Raw genomic sequence first — 20416 nt, forward strand, 5'->3', positions numbered from 1 at the left:
TCCCCGCAGGGCCAGGCCTGCCGCCTCACCTCCTCTGTCCCAGCCCCAGGCTGGAGGATCGCAGGGTGGGCCCCAGTGCCAGCTTCACAGCAGGTGACCTCTGACCCCAGCCCACCCGCTCTGAGCCTCCCTGTCCTGCGGGTCCTCTGGGACTCCTGGCCACCTTGGGCTTGCCACGGAGCGTCTCCGGCGAGAAATGCAGGTTCCCGGCCACAGACAGTCTGGGGGCTCACACGGGGACCCGCTGCCCTCTACACACAGGTCACGGGGGAGCACCTCTCCCCTGGCTGGCTCTCAGAACGCCTTCTTCGCCACGTTGCCAGAGCTGCAGGTGACTTCTGAGAGTCCGCAGGGCTTTCAGGATAAACCGCCAAGGTGCCCTCCTCTGCTGACGGTGCCGGCTCCTGGGGCTGCCCTCTCCGCCCTCCATCCTCATGCCCTGGTTAACTTTTCTCTCCGTCAGGTTCAGAGAGCTGCCCCCACCCTGTCCGCACCTTGGACCTGCTTCCTGCCGCCCCCTGGACAGTCATCGCCAAGCCTGCCGCTGCCCTGGGCCAGCACGCTGGAGTCGTGAGCCCGGGGGTTTCCTCACCACCTTACTCACAGTTTCTTATTCCCATACGGCTGACACAGAGAAGACTCTCAGTCAAGGATGGTGAACACACAAAAGCACGAATTGAGGGCTCAAAACGTCAGGACCTCTCCCAGGACGGGAAAGAACCGAGGCTGAAGTTTGCCAAACAGAGGACAGAAACGGGGATCTAATCGCAGAGTTGTCAGCGGTGAACACTCAACTCCGAGCTTAAAGAAATCAATATGACTCTGTCAGGGCCCCCAAGACCACCCCCACATTCACTCAGGGGACCCCCAGGACTCAGCAGAGATTCAGGACAGAGAAAGGATGCAAAGTAGCGTCAGTGAGAGGAAGAGGCAGGCGAGGACAGGCCGGGGACCAGGCGTGAGCTTCCAGAGCCCCGCCCCACACCCACACACACCGTCCCTGCTGCCAGCCAGCAGGGCCATCTCCCGGGAGCCCAGTGGACACGCAGCGCCCAGGGTTTTTACTGGGGGGTGGTTCAAGCACACCTGTGCCTGGGGAAGGTTCCAGACCCCCAGAGGAAGAGGGGCTTGGCTGGCAGGAGCCTCACTCTGCAAAGACATTTAGGCCGGCAAGGCCCTCTCCTCCCCGAGGGCACTGGGGACCCTCGGGAACTCCAGCCCCGGGCGGCCTCACAGGTGGCCCTCCGGAGCAGGCTGGCCGCTCTCCTGGGGCAGGGTCGGGGGAGGGGGCAGGCAGGCCTGTTAACCCTTTACTGCACAGCAGGTGGGAAACAGCTCCCGTCAAGGAGAGAAGCGAAAAGACTTCACGCTAGAAACACCGAGTATATGACTCTAGCTGCCGAATCACACACACATGCTCATTGGACACACACTCATTCAGAGGATCCACTCTCTGCCCCTTTAATGGCTATGAAATGACTTAAGAAAGTTTCTTCTCCTGTTCGTTAAGAAAAAACCTGGAACCGAGAGACTGACACACTCTGAACATCCAGACGATTTCGCGAGTGAGAGACAGCGGTGGCTCTGGCCTGCTCTGTGCTCTTCCATCAGGGACCCACGAGCTGTCTGTGTTAACTCCACTCACATATCCACGTATAGTACAACACCTCAGGGGCATAGAAAAAAGCCTGGCAAGATGCATGTGAGAGGATAAAAGTGGGCTAGTGTCAATGGAGGGGCTCCAGGGCATTTCATTTGCTTTCAGTTCAGCTCAGTCGCTCCATCGTGTCCGACTCTGCGACCCCATGGACTGCAGCACGCCAGGCTTCCCTTCATTTAAAGGGAAGCTTTACTTGCTTTAAATTTATTTTACCCTTTTAAAAAATTATTCACAGTGAGCACATAATGCTTTTATGTTTTAAAATTCAATTTAGAAGGTGACTGTCTGGGGGCTTGCTTGTTGGCTCAGTGTTAAAGAATCTGCCTGCCAATGCAGGGGCACGGGTTCGATCCCTGGTCCGGGAAGATCCCCCATGCTGCGGGACCCACGGGCTGCCACCACTGAGCCTGCATGCCTAGAGCCCGTGCTCGGCAACGAGAGACGCCACCGCTGTGAGAAGCCTGAGCCCTGCAACTGGAGAGTAGCCCCGTTCTCCGCAACTAGGGAGCGCCTCCACAAAGCAAGAAGACCCAGCGCCGCCAAAAATAATAAATCTAAAAAGAAAAACGTGTCGGGTGGGCGCCGAATTCATTTTCTTGGGAAAATTCCTGAGAACAAGTCCCCCAGGTTCTCCATCACATCAGGCTAAGCTGACTCACGGCAACAGTTGGCAAAGTGTCTTCCACGTATGATGTCTTTTGAGCCTCACTAACCCCCAAGATGTAGGCGCTCGGACGCCCTGCCACAGAGACAGTCCAGGTCGGGGAGGTTAGGTGACCAATGAGGCCAGATCCTGGGAGGACAGGAGTTTGCGGAGGTCTCCCAGCTGCCCTCACAGCGTTAACCGGCCCCAGAAATAACTGAGTTTAGGGAGCTCTCAGTGAGGTCAGATTTGTAGGGAGCTGTGGGCATGAGTTCCAGGGCACATGGGCCATTTCTCAACCTCTTTCCGTAAGAGCTGGGATGTGATCGGGGCTGGCTCAGGCTGGCGGCCCGCCGGGAGGGTCTCACCAGCCCACTAAGACCCCACCGGGGCCAGAGAACAGCCTCCACTTCTGCATGTGCTAAGCCAGGGGTGCGAGATGGTGGAGCTGGGTGAGGGCTCATGAAGGAGACGTGATGCGCCTCGGAGGGGCTGTGCTCAGGGCCAGGGGCAACCGGGGTGTGGCTGTGCTGATGGCCCACAGCAGGGAGCTGGGGTGCCCGGCTCTGAGCATGACGGCCGGTGGTGCCCTGGCACACGGCACCTGCAGCTGTTGACGGCAAATCCCGAAAGCAATCCCCGGGTCTGGGGGACTCCTGACACCCGAGCGTCTGGGAAAAACCCCACAACCTGGAGCATCCTGTGCCAGGGCCGGACCAGACGTCCAGCGCCGAGGCCGCGCTCCTCCGAGGCCTCCCCACCCCTCTGTCTCACGGCCGCCTCACTGCACCTCTGCCCCCGTCGTCACACGGCCCCGTCTCTGAGTGTCTGAACCTCCCTCCTTGTAAGGACACCCGTCCCTGGAGGGGGCCCATCTGAGGGCCGCCCTGTCTTACCTGGCACCTCTGCAGTGATCTGTCAGAGGCTGGAGGCACAGACATCGGGGTTAGGACCCGAACACGTCTCTGGGGGAGGAGCACCACCCAACCAGAGTGTCTGAGAGCACGGAGCTGCGTGGACTGGGCCTGTTTCCTGGCACCGGGGTGGAGTTCCTGGGTCTGTGGACGCCAGCTGCCGAGAAGGCACGGGGCGAGGGAGTGGGGCCAGCCCCCAGAGCCCCGTGTGGCCTGCCCTGAGCAGCAGGTCCTCGCGGACTGCCTTCCCACTTGGATCCCGCGGCCGCCTCAGCGAGGAGAGTGAGGCTGTCCTGGCCCGGGGCTTGGTGGGGGCCTCAAAACTCCCTGAGATTCTGACTCCTGCGGCCCAGAGGCCTCGGGGCGCTTGGCACTGTGGCTGGGCAGCTCTGGTCTCCCTGCTCACCGAGGCCCTGATGCCAGTGCATCCCTGATTCGTGGTCCAAGCAGGGCCAGCAGCTGTTCAGGGCACCCAGAAGAGGCGACTCTAGGCGCCCTACCCCAAGCCCCAAGGAGGCCAGGCCTCTCCTCTCCGGGGCCCTCTCAGTCTGTTCACCGTCCCTGTGTGGGGTCCCCAGGGTCCCGAGGATGTGGTCAGGGGTCTTCTCTCTTCTGGGAACCCAGACTGGACTCCAGGAGGATAGTGCTGGGTGCTACCCCTCCCCCAGCCCTCCCCCCAGCACCGAGGAAAGCTCACGTCAGCCAGCAGCAGGCCTGATGCCAGGGGTGGGCACCCGTGCCCACCCCCCCAAGTCCCAGAGATTCTGACCCCTGAGGCCTTCCGGAGGTCAGGGTCATCCCCAGACTCCGGGAGGCTGCCCTCGGAGGTATCCCCAAGCACCCGCCTCCTCAGCTTCGTGGGGGGTGGGCAGGGCATGGGCAGTGTTCGGCAGGATCGGAGCCTGGACATGAGAGCCTGGGGTCCTGGACGCCCCTCCACATCTCGAGCCTCGGTGGGCAGGTGCCCTCAGCCCGTGCGCAGCCTGGAGGATCACAGAGGAGCACAGGGCCCACAGCCAGGGGGCGGCAGGCCCGGGCCAGGGGACACCAGCCCTGGGGCAGCTCCCTTCCCACAGGGCACCTGCGTTCACGGCCTCCAGAGGACCCGCCGGACAGGCTGTGCAGTCCCTGACGACACGTGAGCCCCTGGACTCCCCGGCACGAGGGGCAGGGCGACATTTCACCTTGTGAGTGTGTGCTAAGTCGCTCAGTTATCTCCGACTCTTTGCAACCCCGTGGACTGTAGCCCACCAGGCTCCTCTGTTCATGGGATTCTCCAGGCAAGAATACTGGAGTGGGTTGCCATGCCCCTCTCCAGGGGATGTTCCAACCCAGGGATCGAACCCTCGTCTCTTACATTTCCTGCGTTAGGCAGGTGGATTCTTTACCACTAGCACCACTTGGGAAGCCCTTTCCCTAACCTCACATCTAAAATGAACCTTCCAGATAGAAGGGAAACAGTCGGAGAGCGCTTGCTGCCAGCGCCACGGTGACTCGAGAGAGGCGGCGCCAGGCGCGTGCGCAGTCAGCGGGGGACGCGCCACGCTTCTCCAGGAAGCCCTGAGTCCTGGGTTCTGACGTCCTCCTCTCGTGCTGAACTTTAAACTGAAGTTAGCGCCGGTGCTCCACTTATCTTCTGGCTCACCATAAAGCCTGGGTCCATTTGTCTGACATTTGTGAGGCCAGCGAGTGCCATCTCCCGAGGTCTGCGGGCACAGCGCACAAAGAGCCTCTTCCTGGGTTCTGGGGTGTGAGAAGGTGGGGCGCCTGGGAGATCCTAGATCAAGGTTCTGCTGCGTTTAAAGCAACGCTTTTTTAAAAAACCTTTTTATTTTGTATTGGAGTATAGCTGATAAACAATGTTGTGATAGTTTCAGAAGGACAGCAAAGGGACTCGGCCATCTGTACACATGTATCCATTCTCAGCCATCCAGATATGTGTGCATGCCAAGTTGCTCCAGTCGTGTCCGACTCTGCGACGCTAAGGACTGTAGCCTGCCAGGCTCCTCTGTCCATGGAATTCATATACCCACTTTCAAAAGCAGGGTTTTCAGTCCAAATGTTAAAACACAGAATGACAAGAGCTACTTGGAGTATCTCTTTACTTCCTGGTAAACTTGGCCCGTGGGCACCCAGCTGTGCCCCCGGGACGCGGGCTGGGAGGCGGCGGGCACTCAGGATGCAGCCTGGCCAAGCCCTGGCCTCACGGGGCAGGTGGAGGCTCCCGGCGCAGGAGCCCCAGCCCATGTCCTCTCTGCCCATCAGCACTGTCACCTTATGAATGACAGAGTGCGCCGGGGACCCAGAGGGGGAAGGCGCTGAGCCCCTCTGAGGCCCGAGACTCACGACCACAGAGCGGGCACCCCGGAAGCCCCCGGCACACAAGGCTTTTCTGCGAGCCCACCTGCTGTTGTGACTGATGCGTCCCCATCACCCTGTGGCTGGGGCTGCTCTCGTGCTGCCCGCCCGGTGCCCAGAGAGCAGGGAGGACAGGCGAGACCAGGGTTCCCGGGGGTCCTGGCCACCTTCATCACGGTGGGCATGGAGTGCCCAGGACCCCTCAGCCCTGCTCTCCAAGGCTGCCCTCCGCTGGGCTCCTGGCCCTTCGAGGCCTGGCATCCTCGCCCACGGTGCCCTGACCACAAGGAAGCTGCACAGTTGGACCAGGAGAGGGGCAGGGACAGTTGACAGATGGTGTCCGGAGCCCAGGCCTTGTGGCGCCTGCCAGGGCACGACTAAACAAACAGCTGTGGACCTGACATCTCCACAGGGCTGCTCCACGGGACAGGCTCCAAGTGGCCTGCTCCTGGCAGAGACCCACCCTTGCCACGCAGGTGGTGACCTGGCCAGGCTGCACCAGCCCACCCACCTGCCAGCCAGGACTTCAGGCCAGGCTTCCACGTGCCGCACTGGGCATCCGCAGCACTGCGTGGAGGGGTCCCGCCTGAGGCCGTACACAGACAGGGTGACCCACGCGGCCTGCGCCAGGTGACAGGCCTCTGAGGACCTCCGGACAGGAAGACTCCCTGGGCAGGAGGCTTGGCCACCGCTTGGACAGAAGAGCAGGAGGGCTGAGCAAACACAGGGACAAGCATCCAGGGAGGGAACAGTACATGCAAAGGCACAGAGGCCCCTGTTAGACTGGAGTGAGGGTGGCAGGGGCAGGGGAGGCCCAGTGAGTGGATCCAGGTGGGCAGACGGTGGGCCAACCGGGACGGGGCTTGGTCACCGAAACCAGGAGCCCAGAGCCCTGAGAGGCTGCAGGCAAGGAGGCCAGGGCAGAAGCCAAGCCAAGGGGGGCTCCCCTGTGGGCCGGGGCGCCCCTGCTCCCAGCAGGTAGGAGACCCCCAGAGTGGACACAGCTGTGACCTGGGGTCCCCTCAGGCAGAAGGCTCCTCCCCTGTGGCAGGTCAGGTCAGCACCAGGCCGGGCAGGGCTGACACACCTGAGACCCCGGAGGCCCAGGCTGGCACCAGGCCCCAGATGCCACTCAGGCCGGACCTGACACTGCCAGCCCCCACAGGAGCCTGTGCCTCCGTGTCCAGGCCCCGCAGTTCACTCTTCCTGGCAGGCCCTGGGGTGGGCCCGCCTCTCCCTTTACCAAGACCCAGCCCAGAAGCCCCCACGACCTCCTCTGGCAGCCCCTGGGGGGTGTCCTCTCCTCCAGGCTCTCGGGCCTGTTTGGCCTCTCCTCTTGGTTCCCAGGAGGCTGCCCAGACCGTCTGCCCACCCCCCTCACCCACCACTGGCACCAGCAGGGCCTTCTGCTTCTCTTTTTGTGATGCTGCATCGGTTGGAGTGACCAGACTGGGTCCCGGTCCAGAGCAAGGGCTGGTAAGGAAGGGGGGAAGGTGTCAGGAGAGTGAATGGGGGAGGAAGGGGGTGCCCACTGGACCCCCCTGTGCAGGACAGGACCAGGCTAAGCAGTGGCGCCTGGCCCCTTCCTTGCAGCTGCCCCGAGTTGCTGTCTGCCCACCACTCAGGGCCTGTCCCCTGGGTCCGTCCATCTATCAGAGTGACAGAGTAACCCCACCCAGCAGGGCTGTGAAGGTCCCCCAGGGGCTCAGGCCGTGACTGTCCAGCCTGGCTAAAGCTCGTGGAGTCCCTCTGCCCCAGGGCAGCAGACAAACGTTTAGCAAGTGCTGAATGCAGGGGCTCCGCAGAGCTGGGAGGCGAATCCCCGTGGAGTAAGGTCGCGAGCAGGTCCCGGGAGGCGTGGCTGCCTCCCTGTCCATCGTGAAGCCTCCATGGCAGCTGGACTGCTTCCCTGGTTACTGTGGTCCGGCGTCAGATCCCGAAACACAGAACAGAGCCCCCAGCGAGCTCCAACCCGGGCCCCTGTGGTCTGTACAGAGCAGGGTCTACTCTCAGGACGCCCGGTCAGTGCCTCCGTGGCCTGGGCACGTGCAATGCAGGGCCCCTCCACGTCCCAGCAGCGGCTCTGCTGGGCAGGCGGCCCTCACCTGGGCCTGGCCCCCACCCCCGCGGCACTCGCGGTGCTGGGCAGGTGGCCCTCACCCGGGCCCGGCCCTCCTGTGGCATTCGCAGTGCGGGGCAGGCTGCCCTCACCTGGGCATGCGAATGCTGGGCAGGCCGCCCTCACCCAGGCCTGGCCCCTCCTGCGGCACTCGCGGTGCGGGGCAGGCTGCCCTCACCTGGGCCTGGCGATGCTGGGCAGGCCGCCCTCACCCGGGCCTGGCCCCTCCCGCTGCACTCACGGTTGCATTTATTCCGCTCTCCTGCCGACTCAGAGGCTGGGGGACCCCCAGCAAGCACCCCTTGGTTATGTGCATGGAGACTGAGCAACAGAACCCTTGGTGTTGACTCGCAGAGGAAAAGCTTATTCCAAAGGGTCAGGAAGGACACATGCCCGTGTGTGCACGTGTGCATGTGGAGCACACACTCCTTTCTTAGCTTCTTTTCAGAAAGCTTGTTACTTTATACTGGAGTTTAGCCCATTAACAGCGTTGTAATAGTTCCAGGTGGACAGCGAAGGACTCAGCCACACACACATACACGTGTCCATTCTCCCCAAACTTCCCTCCCATCCAGGCTACCTCGGAACATTGAGCAGAGTTCCCTGTGCTGTACAGGGGGCCCTAGTTGGTTACAGCAGTGTGTACGTATAAATCCCAGGCTTCTCTGGGAGAAGAGAAAAGAATCTGCCTGCAATGTAGGAGACCTGGATTCGATGGAAGATCCCCTGGAGAAGAGAATGACTACCCACTCCAGTATTCTTGCCTGGAGAATCCCATGGATAGAGAAGCCTGGCAGCCTACAGTCCCTGGGGTCTCAAAGAGTTGGACACGACTGAGTGACTGAGAACGCACACACATGTAAATCCCAAACTCCCCAAGTATCCCTTCCCCCATCCTTCCTTTCTGGAAACCATAACTTTGTCCTCTACGTCTGTGAGTCTGCGTCTGCGGTCAGAATATACACTGGTACACCACTGTGGAAAACTATGGAGGTGCCTTAAAAATCTGAAAAAAGAGCTACGACGAGACCCGGCAATCCCACTCCTGGGCATACATCTGGAGAAAAATGTGGTCTGAAACGGGTACACTCGCCCGATGTTCATCGCAGTCTTGTTCACAGACGTCAGGACACAGAAGCAACGTAATGTCCACCAACAGGTGAGTGGACACAGAAGCCGGCGCGCATGTGCAGCGGGACATTACTCAGCCGTGGAAAAGGACGGAGTGGTGCCATTTGCAGCATCACGGTGGTCCTAGAGATTGTCACACTGAGTGACATAAGAGCCAGAGAAGGAGAAGTACTGTGTGGCATCCCTCATTGCGGAATCAAAAAAGAAATGACACGAAAGGACATCTATGCTTCTAAAGTGGGTTTTTCCAAGAGCTGAGCGAGAGTCAGCAAGCTATGGAGTGGGCTGAACCTGGCCCACGGCTCCTTCTGTCACCCAAGCGTCACTGGCACAGGCCCGCACCCCGGGACAGCTTCCTCACCACCACAGCGGGGCTGCGAGCTTTTACCACAGCCAGTAGGCCCACCAAGTCGGAAATGCTGGGTCTCTGGTCCTGTATGTGAAACGTGGGGGCGCTCTGCGCCAGCCAGCCTCACGGGGCTGGGAGTCCCTGGGGACAGAGCGGGGGAGGGCTGGAGGGCAGAGGCCAGCTCGCTCAGCTCTGTCCTGTTCTCGCTGACTGGACTTTGCCAGCTCCTCCCCAGACACCCCTGCTGCCAGGCCTTTACACGCAGGACAGACGTTGATAACGGTCAGGTAACGACGACAGCAGCAAAGGCGGGGGTGGAGCGGAAACTGACCCGCCAGGCTCGCCTCCTGGACAGCCCGGTGCCCTGCGGAGCCTGGTCATTCAGCACAGGGGCTGCTGGGAAATGCTCTGGGCACTGACCACGGCCAGGGCGGTCCTGGGACACAGGACGGCAGGCTGGGTGAGGACGATGGCCTCCCACTCGCTGCTGGTGGCCCCCCCGGCGGCCCTGAGCAAGCCGCTGTTCATCCCCAGCCGGCTTCTGCTGGGGCCCGGCCCCTCCAACCTGACCCCCCGCGTCATGGCGGCCGGGGGGCTGCAGGTGCTGGGACACATGCACCAGGAGGTGTACCAGGTAGGTCAGCGGGGCCTCGGCCCCGGCCCCTGGGCGGCCGGTCAGCGGGGCCTCAGCCCCGGCCCCTGGGCGGCCCGGTCAGCGGGGCTTCGGCCTCGGCCCCGGCCCCTGGGCGGCCTCCTCCCAGGAGTGGGAGCGGAGGGGCTGTGAGCCGTGTGTCCACCACCCCCAGATCATGGATGAGATCAAGCAAGGCATCCAGTACGTGTTCCAGACCAGGAACCCCCTGAGCCTGGCCATCAGCGGCTCAGGGCACTGTGCCCTGGAGGCTGCCCTGTTCAACCTGCTGGAGCCAGGCGACTCCTTTCTGGTCGGGGTCAGCGGTATCTGGGGGCAGCGGGCCCAGGACATCGCGGAGCGCATCGGTAAGAGACGGGGCGGGGGGGGGTGTGGCCCTTCACTGCGTCCTTCCCAAGGCCTCCTGCGCCAGCATGAAACCTGGAAGCACCAGGTCCTGCTCCCAACCTCAGGCCCTCCCCAGGCAGAAGCTGCCCGCTCCCCACGCTTCATGCCTCCACCTCCTGCCGGCCCGCTGCCTCCTCCCAGGATGCTCCAGGCCCCATCCCCTGGTGTCTTGGAACTTGGGGTCAGCAGTTTCCAGAGCCCACGGAGGGGTCGGCATTGCAGGGTGTTCTCGGATCTCAGCCCAAACCCGGGGGACCCCCCCACCCCAGCTCTCTGAGGTCTCTAGGGGCCAGCCCCGCCTCTGTTACAAGACAAAGTTCCAGAAGCTGCATCTCCCATAAAATCTCAGAAGCAGTTTCTGGAGCTGCAAAATGCTGAGGTAGGGACAGAGTTTGCAGTCCAGAGTAAAATTTTCTGGAGAGACAGACAAAAGTCAAAGCCCGAGTGTGCTTTGGGTTTAATGATTGATCGTGGTTTGGAAATGTTGTGAAGCTCCTGGGTGGTCAGCTCCACACGCGGCCCTGTTCGGTCCAGGTCAATGGACAACCCCTGACAGCCTGAGGGGGTCTTGACCCCTCGCCGGGGCCCCTCCAGTCTACACATTGGCTTCAAGGGGACCCCAGGTTGGGCAAGGCACCCTCCTGGCCTGGGGCTCCCCACCTCACCCCACACCCCTGGGCTGGGGCTCTGGGACAGTCTTGGACCTCCCTGCCTCCTGCACATGAGGCTGGGGGTCTGCTGTGCACGGGGAGCAGGACAAGGGCCTGCTTTCCTGGAGCCCCCAGGCCCCAAAGAGGGCAAAGCCCGCTCAGGCCTCCCTCATCCATTCAGTCCTTCATCAAACGCTGTGGTCCCTCTGAAGTCACCCTCCGATGTCACCCTGTGATGTCACCCTCTGAAGTTACCTCTGATGTCACCCTGTGATGTCAGCCTCTGAAGTCACCTCTGATGTCACCCTGTGATGTCAGCCTCTGAAGTCACCTCTGATGTCACCCTGTGATGTCAGCCTCTGAAGTCACCTCTGATGTCACACTCCAAAGTCACCCTCTGATGTCACCCTCTGAAGTCACCTCTGATGTCACCTCACCCTCTGATGTCATGCTCTGAAGTCATCTCTGATGTCACACTCCAAAGTCACCCTCTAATGTCACCCTCTGAAGCTCAGCCCTGCACAGATCCGCACTTCCTCTGGGGGGAGGGCAAGGGACAGGGGTGCTCCCACCCGGCTGGGTTCAGGGAAGGAGGCCAGAGCAGGGGGCCGAGAGCTGTGGGACCTGCTCCCATCCGCGCGCCGCAGAGCCTGGATTCACCGAGCACACGCCAAGCTCCTCCCTGGGCAGCGGCTGGGCCAGTGTGGACAGCCCCCACAGGGCCCACCTGCTCAGCACGCCACATCCCCAGTGCTGGTCCCCACCCGTGTGCAGGGGCGCTCACCACTCACGTTGCCCCCAGGAGCCCGCGTGTACCCGATGGTCAAGGCGCCTGGAGGCCACTTCACTCTGCAGGAGGTGGAGGAGGTGCGGGGGACGCAGTGACCCAGGGCAGGGCCAGTCAGCTGGGCCGGCTCAGGGCGGGGAGGGGGCCATGGCGGGTCCCCGGGGCTTCTGAGCCCAGCTGCCCGGCCCTGAAAGCTTTCCCACACCTGGGGCAGGTGGGAGTTTGACTAGGAGGGTTCTGCTCCCCAAGGAAGCTAGATCAGGACCCAGGCCATGGCAGGGTGCAGGGGCAGGAGTGGGGGGGGAGCAGGCCATGCCCTGAGTCTCGGGGTGCCAGTGCCCGCTATCGGGCAGGATCATCCCATCCAGCCCAGAACCAGGCTGACCTCATGCTGGCCCCAGGAGGATGGGGTGGGGGGCTGAGGCCACTCTGGCTCAGCCTCAGGAAGAAAGTCCACACCATCCAGAACAAGCCCTCCTCCCGGACCCGAGATGCCCAGCCCTGCCAGCACAGGCGGGGCCGGAGGAGCGTCCGGTCCCCGCTGCCCAGATCTGGCCGTCTATGGGGCCGTCTGTGGGGCGGCAGTGTCTGGAGCAGGTCTCATCCCACCCTCACAGGACAGTCTTCGTGTGAGGGGCCGGCAGACCGGGGGAGGCCCCTGCCCCGCTGGCTCTGCCTCAGGCTGTCACCTTCTGCCTCAGGCCCTGGCCCGGCACAAGCCGGCGCTCCTGTTCCTGGCCCACGGAGAGTCGTCCACCGGCGTGCTGCAGCCCCTCGATGGCTATGGGGAGCTCTGTCACAGGTGATCCCATCCCCACAGATAAGCCTGGCCCTCAGGTGAGGCTGTCCCTCAGGTGAGGCTGTCCCTCAGGTGAGCCTGGCCCTCAGGTGAGCCTGGCCCCACAGGTGAGCCTGTCCCTCAGGTGAGGCTGTCCCTCAGGTGAGCCTGTCCTTCAGGTGAGCCTGGCCCTCAGGTGAGGCTGGCCCCTCAGGTGAGCCTGGCCCTCAGCTGAACCTGGCCCTTCAGGTGAGCCTGGCCCTCAGGTGAGGCTGTCCTTCAGGTGAGCCTGGCCCCTCAGGTGAGCCTGGCCCTCAGGTGAGGCTGTCCCTCAGGTGAGCCAGTGCCTCAGGTGAGCCTGTCCCTCAGGTGAGCCTGTCCCTCAGGTGAGGCTGTCCCTCAGGTGAGCCTGTCCCTCAGGTGAGGCTGTCCCTCAGGTGAGGCTGTCCCTCAGGTGAGCCTGTCCCTCAGGTGAGGCTGTCCCTCAGGTGAGCCTGGCCCTCAGGTGAGCCTGGCCCTCAGGTGAGGCTGTCCCTCAGGTGAGCCTGGCCCTCAGGTGAGCCTGGCCCTCAGGTGAGGCTGTCCCTCAGGTGAGCCTGGCCCTCAGGTGAGCCTGGCCCTCAGGTGAGGCTGTCCCTCCGGTGAGGCTGTCCCTCCGGTGAGCCTGGCCCTCAGGTGAGGCTGGCCCCTCAGGTGAGCCTGTCTCTCAGATGAGCCTGGCCCTCAGGTGAGCCTGTCCTTCAGGTGAGCCTGTACCTCAGGTGAGCCTGTCCCTCAGGTGAGGCTGTCCCTCAGGTGAGCCTGGCCCTCAGGTGAGCCTGTACCTCAGGTGAGCCTGGCCCTCAGGTGAGCCTGGCCCTCAGGTGAGCCTGTCCCTCAGGTAAGCCTGTCCCTCAGGTGAGCCGTGCCCTGAGTGTCTGTCAGTGCTGGGGACAGGGCCAAGCCCAGCTCAGAGCCAGGCTGGGGATAGGGTGGGGTTCGCTGGGGTGCTGGCAGGCCCCTCCCCACAGGAAGTAACAGGGCAGGTCCAGCTCCCTTTCCCGCTGGGCCCACCCCAGCCTCTCTTATGTGGAGTGGGGTTCAGTCTTTCTTGGGGTCCTCCTGGCCCTGGGCAGAGGCTGGGTATACCTTCTGGTCTGAGAGCAGGATCAGGTGTCCCCAGAGTGCCACCCCCCTCCAAGCTGGGCCCAGGGCCTGCCCACCTTGCCCTGACCCCAGAGCCCCAGAGAAGCCCCCGCCCTCCACTGCTTCCCCAGGGCTCCCACCCCTCAGCGGGGTCCCTTTCTAGGACCAGCAGCCCTGCTCTGGACAGTTGACCACAGAGGGAAAGGAGAGAAACTCCACCTCCAGGCTGGATCATCCTGGCAGACCTGCTGTCCTCCAAGGGGCCATGGGGCCACTGGGCACAGCCCCAGCCAGACCACCTGTCCCCTGGAGTCCTGTCCAGGGCGCCACACTCACCAGCGTCGCCTGGGCTACAATTCCCAGAGGCCCACAGGGAACGCTCTTTGGGCCCTTCTCCTAGGAAAGTGCGGGTGGAGGAGGGTCAGAGGCTCAGCTCAGCCTGCTCCTGGACTCTGTCCTCTGCATGCGCTGGACGTCTGCCTGGTGGGCTGCCAGACAGACGGAAGGCCAGCCTTCTGCTGCCCAGCTTCCCAGACCCGACACAGCCCTGAGGCCTGCAACCTCAGGGTACCCAGCTGACCCACAGGATGCAGACTGCCCGGCTGGCCCTCTCAAGTACCTGTGTGGGGACCCGGGGTCTAGCGACCAGAGGCCCTGGCCATCCTGAGCCCCCCGTGTGATGTCCGGTCTGCTGGGGGCTGACCGTGGTCCCAGGTCAGGGCAGGTTGCCAAGTCTGAGGCCCCGTCCTGCTCTCTGCTGCCCTCCCCCAGGCACCAGTGCCTGCTCCTGGTGGACTCGGTGGCATCCCTGGGCGGGGCCCCCGTCTACATGGACCAGCAGGGTGAGTGCGTGCCCCCACCCCAGCCTGTCGGTGGGCCCTGAGGGTCAGAAGTCCTCTCCAGTGTCCCGTGCCCCGTGCCGGGGCCTGCACGTCCGTCAGCCCCACATGGGGCCCGGTCTCCACAGGCCCCCGGGCACACACCAGCTCCTCCCAGGGCTGGACACCCTCCATACTGACCATACCCCATGTCCCAGCTGGGCCGTTGGGCCGGGACAAGCCCAGGGAGAGAGGGAGGGAGGAGGGGACGCTGCAGGACCAGCACTTGGAGAGGGTCAGAGCCCTGACGAGGAGGGCGCGGGCAGTGCCAACCAGGGAGGGACCTGGGTCCGGCCATCCAGGCCTCGGTTTCCATTGACCCCACCCTCAGGGAGGTGGCGGCAGGGCGGGGCTCTGATCCCAGCCCTGGTCCTCCATCCTCCCAGCTGGCTGCCTGCCCAGCGCCCTCCGCTGCTGCTGTCCGTGTCTTAAAACCCCGGGCAGTAGGGGTGCCCCGTGGACGGGCACCTCACGATGCGAGAGCATCACCTCTCCTCACCTCCGGCCACCCGCACCCTCCCTGCCTGCACTTTGACCCCAGCCGCGTGGGTCTGCCATGCCGAGCAGATAATAGCGGGGCCCTCCGGTTAGCTCAGCCCACCTGGAACAGCGTCGGGCCCGCAGGAGAGGGGTCTAGTCCCACAGCGTGCTTGGATGGTGGGTCCCAGGTCCCCCCGACGTCTGCTGGGCCAGGCGGCCCCCACGACTCGCCCCCACGGATGGCCCCTGAGGGTGTGCCCCTGTCCCGCAGGCATCGACGTCCTGTACTCGGGCTCCCAGAAGGTTCTGAATGCGCCCCCGGGCACCTCGCTCATCTCCTTCAGCAACAAGGCCAAGTGAGTGAGCCCCGCCCACCCCCACCCAGACCAGACTGGCAGCGAAGGCCAGATGGCCCCCAGTGGAGAGGGAAGGAGAAACAAGACAGGCCTGGTGGGAGGCGAGGCCTGCTGGGGAGCCCGGGGTCTCCCAGCCCGGGGCACTGGGCTCTCCCCAGGCTGTCCCCTAGGCCCCTCCAGTGAACCCCAGCTGCACTTGCCCCCCCAGGAGAGATGAGGCCTCTAGCCTCAGTCTCCCCTCCATCATTTTTTGTGGGTATACTATTTTTAAATGATTTAGATTTAAATTTCACCATTAAACACAGAACTTAAGTATATGGTGACCCTATCTATGTTCAGATTTCTGAAGCAGATAGATGGACAGACAGACATCTGTGCAATAAACACTGTAGAACATACTGAACAAATAGAGAAAAGCTCAGGGCCGGGATACCTGTGTGTCTTATGCACTTGGCATCCGTTTGGCATAGGGACAGGCCAGGCAACCAGGCAGAAAGCCCGCTCAGGACTGAACAGAGGCCCTTGGGTGCTGAGAGCGTCTCTCCCTGACTTCAGGCTTGAGACAGACGGAGGAGTCTGACTCACGTACTGGTGATGTTTAGTCACTAGGATGTGTCCAACTCTCTGCGACCCCATGGACTGCAGCGAGCCAGGCCTCCTGTCCATCACCAACTCCCGGAGTTTACTCAGACTCATATCCAACGAGTTGGTGATGCCATCCAGCCATTCATCCTCTGCTGCCCCCTTCCCCTTTTGCCCTCAATCCCAGCATCAGGGTCTTTTCCAATGAGTCAGCTCTTCCCATCAGGTGGCCAAAGTATTGGAGCTTCAGCATCATTCCTTCCAATGAATCTTAAGGACTGATTTCCTCTAGGACTGACTGGCTGGATCTCCCTGCAGTCCTAGGGACTCTCAGAGTCTTCTCCAGCACCACATTTGGAAAGCATCAATCCTTGTGTGAAGGCCCTTGCATTCAGGAGGAACAGCAGCAGCAAAGGATAGACATCAGTGAAGGAGCTCTTGCAGACTGGGCCTGCGGGGCGGGTCTGCAATGGGCGGACTGCCTGGAGCTTGGCGTGTGGCCGCCGAGTCCTGGGCCTGTACGTCAAACAGCAGTCTGGAGACAGTGTGGCTAGTGCAGTCCTCAGATTTCCCCAGCTTTCCAAACAAGTTTCCAGGATGCTTTCCTCAAACTGGGTCCCCCCCCGCAATCTTTCTGTGTTTGAACTCGCCATCCAGCAGACCTTCCCGTCTGTTCTCTCTGACCTGAGAATACAGCAGGGCGACTCCACAGGAGGAGACGGGTGGGCGGTGCCAGCCCGGGCCCCGAGGGACAGGCTCACACCCCCGAGGCAGAGGCACAGGCTGGACCCCGGGGGCCTGAACGCAGACACTGGGGCCTGTGGGCCCCGACCCGGCTCACTTCTGAGGAACAAGGTGCACTGCTGCTGGTTCTTTCTCCCCAGAAATAAGATCTATGCTCGTAAGACCAAGCCCGTCTCTTTCTACCTGGACATCCAGTGGCTGGCCAACTTCTGGGGCTGTGATGACAAGCCCAGGACGTGAGTGAGGGAAGCCTGGGGGAACAGGGACTGACAGGGAGGGGGAGCCCCAACCTTCGTTCCCCCGCGCCCCAGCCGGAGCCACGGGCTCTCCAGTGCCAGGCCTGCAATGCCCTCCAGGGTACCCCCAGTCCTCGAGGCCCCGGGCGTGGTCCCTGGCCCCCTCCACGAGGCCCCCTTCTCCCAGAAGTCCTCACACTCCTGCAGGCACTTCGCACCTGGCCTGACAGCTTCTCAGTCTTGGGCCTCTGCTTCACCCACTTCTCAAAAGGAGGGCTCCCCAGGCTTCTCTGTGAGGGGAGCTTATCTTAACCTGAGCCCCTTACGTGACCCTCGGGGATGGGGACCCCAGGAACTGTGCCCTGCCCAGAGAACTGTGCCCTGCCCAGAGGTCACAGTGAGGCACCGGGCTCCAGGCGGGACCCAGTGCCTGGCCTCCACTGCAGTCCACCTGCCCCCACAGCCTGGCTGGTGCCCCTGCCCGGAGCCCAGCCCGCACCCCGCTCAGCCGGGGCTGGGGGACACCAAGGCACCGCCCGACCGTACCCGCTGACCCAGGCCCCCTCTGCGCCCCAGGTACCACCACACCACCCCTGTCACCAGCCTGTACAGCCTGAGGGAGAGCCTGGCCCACCTGGCGGAGCAGGTACTGGGTGGGGTGGGGGGGCAGTCGGGGAGCCTGGAGCTGGGTCTCGCAGGGCGAGCCTAGGGAGCCCCCTGAGCCCCTCCCCGGGGTTTCCTCAGGCTGGGGGGCCTTGCTGGAGGAGACTGGACTGGGGCAGGAGGGCTCTGGGTGGGGCTGGGGGCAGACACAGCGATGGGACAGGTGTGACCACGTTCCCGCCCTCTGGCTCCCAGTAAAGCACATGCAAGGGCCCAGAGGGGAGGCAGCCTATGAGCGGAGAGGCCAGGCGGGAAGGAGAGAGGGCGGGCCGAGGGAGGGCTGGGGAGTGAGACCCTCTCCAGGATCCCCACTGTGCCCACCGCTCCCAGGTAGGGCAGGAGCCGCACAGGTCAGCAGCGGCTGTGATGCCACCAGGGCGGCTCCCATGACCAGGGCAGTGTCCGCACTCTCCGGACCCAAGAGGCCCAGAAACGCACCGGGATAGCACCCAGGGGCCAGCCCAGGGGCCAACCCAAGGGGCAGGGAGAGGCCTGGGCCGTGGCCAGCCTCAGCGAGGCTGCCGTGCTGCGCTGACCACGTCTGCCCTGTGTCCACTCACCTCACCACCGCCCTGGGCCGGGCGGCGGGCCTGTCCCAGCCTTGGGCTGGTGTGCGCCGCCGGAGAGGCTGGGGGCTGCACACTCAGGGAGGGGGTCTCCAGAGCGGGGCCCCGGCTGTGAGCTCTGGAAGCAGGGGAGGCTGGGCCCCTGGAATAGGGCCTGTGGGGTCAGGGGCTGGGAGGGCACTGTCTGCATCTGGCCAGCCCCCCGCCTCTGGCTAAGTGCGCACCCCCTCCCAGGGGCCTGGAGGAGCCAACCGCGGGCTGGGGCCCAGGCTATTTCCCCTCCAGACCATTTCCACTCCCCCTGAGGGGCCCAGGCCCAGCCCTTGGGCAGAGTCAGGGCCCTAAACCTGCGGCTCAAGGGAGCTCCCAAGGGGCTCAGTGTCCAGGACAGGCGAGGAGACCCTCCCCAGGCCAGAGCGCCCCCGCTGTGGATGCCAGCCAGCTTCTCCCACTCTGGCCCCCGAGGAGGGAACCCACTCGGCCCCCAGCCTGCAACCTGTCCCTCCAGGGCCTGGAGAACAGCTGGCGGCAGCACCGCGAGGCCTCCGAGTACCTGCACGCGTGCCTGCAGGGGCTGGGCCTGCAGCTGTTCGTGAAGGACCCGGTGAGGACGGCGGGGCAGGGGCAGGGGGGGCAGGGGGTCAGAGGGCAGGGGGCAGGGGGCAAGGGAAGGGAGTGAGGGCAGAGGGCAGGGGGCAGGGGTGGGAACAGGGGGTCAGAGGGCAGGGGGCAGGGGGCAGGGGCAGGGGGCAAGAGAAGGGAGTGAGGGCAGAGGGCAGGGGGCAGGGGCTGGGGGCAGGGGCTGGAGGCAGGGGGCAGGGGTGGGAACAGGGGGTCGGAGGGCAGGGGTCAGAGGGCAGGGGGCGGGGGCAGGGGGCAGCAGGTAGGGGTGGGGAGAGGGAGAGCACCTCTCCAGCCCCCGTCTGGATATGTGGGTCTGGGGTGGGGGCAGTCACTGTCATGGTCACAGTTTTCTGGCCTCTGGATCTCAGGACACTTAAGTGGGTGCCCCTACTCCCCACAAAGCCTCCTGTCTGGAGTCACTGTGGGTGATCTCTGAGCTGGAAGATGCCCCTCAGCCTGCAGAGCCCCAGCCAGACACCAGCCTGGAAGGGGTTAGGGATGGGGTATGCTGGATGAGCCAGGCACCCCGAGCTTCAGAGTGTGACCTGCCAGACAGCAGACACGGGGCAGGCTGGTGTCGGGGTGGGGATCCCTGGAGGCTGGAAGCCCTGCCCTGAGCGCCAGCCCACGGGCATGGCTGCTGGGAGGGTGGGGACTCCACTCTCTGGGTCCTTTCTCCTGCCTCCATGCTCGACCCTCCCCGCCGCCCCTCTGGAGGCCGGGCAGCGGGGCTGCTTGCCATCTGTCATGAGGGGGCCAAGCCCTATGCGTCCTGCAGGCGCTCCGGCTGCCCACCATCACCAGCGTGGTGGTCCCCACGGGCTATGACTGGAGGGACATCGTCAAGTACATCATGGACCACCATGACATAGAGATTGCGGGCGGCCTTGGGCCCTCGGCGGGGAAGGTAAGGGCCCTGCGGCCGTGAGTGCTCCAGGCCCAGGCCTAGGCCAGTGGCCCACGGAGTGCCAGGGCAGGAGGAAGGGGACACCTTTCTCTGAACCCGGGAGTGACCTGCCAGCCAAGGGCACTCTCTTCCCCTCCTCCCGCACTGGGGGATGCCAGCCGGCTCTGCGCCGGCCTCAGTCGTGGCAGCCGGGCCCCCGCCCGAGGTGACCTCCTCCCCCGACCTGGCCCCAGGTGCTGCGGATCGGCCTGCTGGGCGGCAACGCCACGCGGGAGAGCGTGGACCGAGTGACCCGGGCCCTGCGGGAGGCCCTGCAGCGCTGCCCCCGCAGCAAGCTGTGAGCGGGCTGTCTGTCCCTTGTCCACCGTGGGAGTGGGCGTGTGGCCCCGGGGTGAACAGACTCTGCAGGGGGCACCAGACAGCTGCTGCCCAGCCCAGGCGGCTGCCCCGCCCCAGGCGGCCCGTCCCCTCCCGGTGAAACCTCCTGGTGTGGCCGCGTGGACCCTCAGCACCTCCCCTTGAGCTGTCGCCCCCATAGGTCCCCGGCCTCCTACGAAGGTTCAATAAAGAAGTGGCTTCATTAGTCTTCACTGTGTGGAGCCCTGCTCCCTGACTGCACCTGAGCTGGGGGTTTGGATTCAGGGAGCAGAGCCTTGCCGGAAGGATCTGGGCTGGAGGACGGGTTGTGTGAGTCAGTCAGCTGCCTGGGGTCCCTGTCACTGCACAGTCTGGGCCTAGATCTTGAGCCTGCAAACACCTCCTCTCCCACCACCTCCACAGAGGCCCCGCGGCCCACAGGGTCACGGCTAGGGCACCAAGAGCTCAGG

General features: G+C 63.7%; 1 protein-coding gene across 1 annotated transcript; it reads left to right on the forward strand.

Moving 5' to 3' along the window:
* The first annotated feature begins 9549 nt into the window (after positions 1-9549).
* Positions 9550-20172, forward strand: AGXT (alanine--glyoxylate aminotransferase). Its single transcript, NM_001102355.1, is given in 11 exon segments — positions 9550-9808; positions 9981-10173; positions 11666-11730; positions 12352-12452; positions 14325-14395; positions 15183-15267; positions 16734-16829; positions 17406-17475; positions 18567-18662; positions 19461-19589; positions 19823-20172. Coding segments are annotated over 11 exon segments (1245 nt in total). The 5' UTR covers positions 9550-9577; the 3' UTR covers positions 19931-20172.
* Positions 20173-20416: the final 244 nt, after the last annotated feature.

Source organism: Bos taurus, chromosome 3, assembly GCF_002263795.3.
Source record: "Bos taurus isolate L1 Dominette 01449 registration number 42190680 breed Hereford chromosome 3, ARS-UCD2.0, whole genome shotgun sequence".
Lineage (NCBI taxonomy): Eukaryota > Metazoa > Chordata > Mammalia > Artiodactyla > Bovidae > Bos > Bos taurus.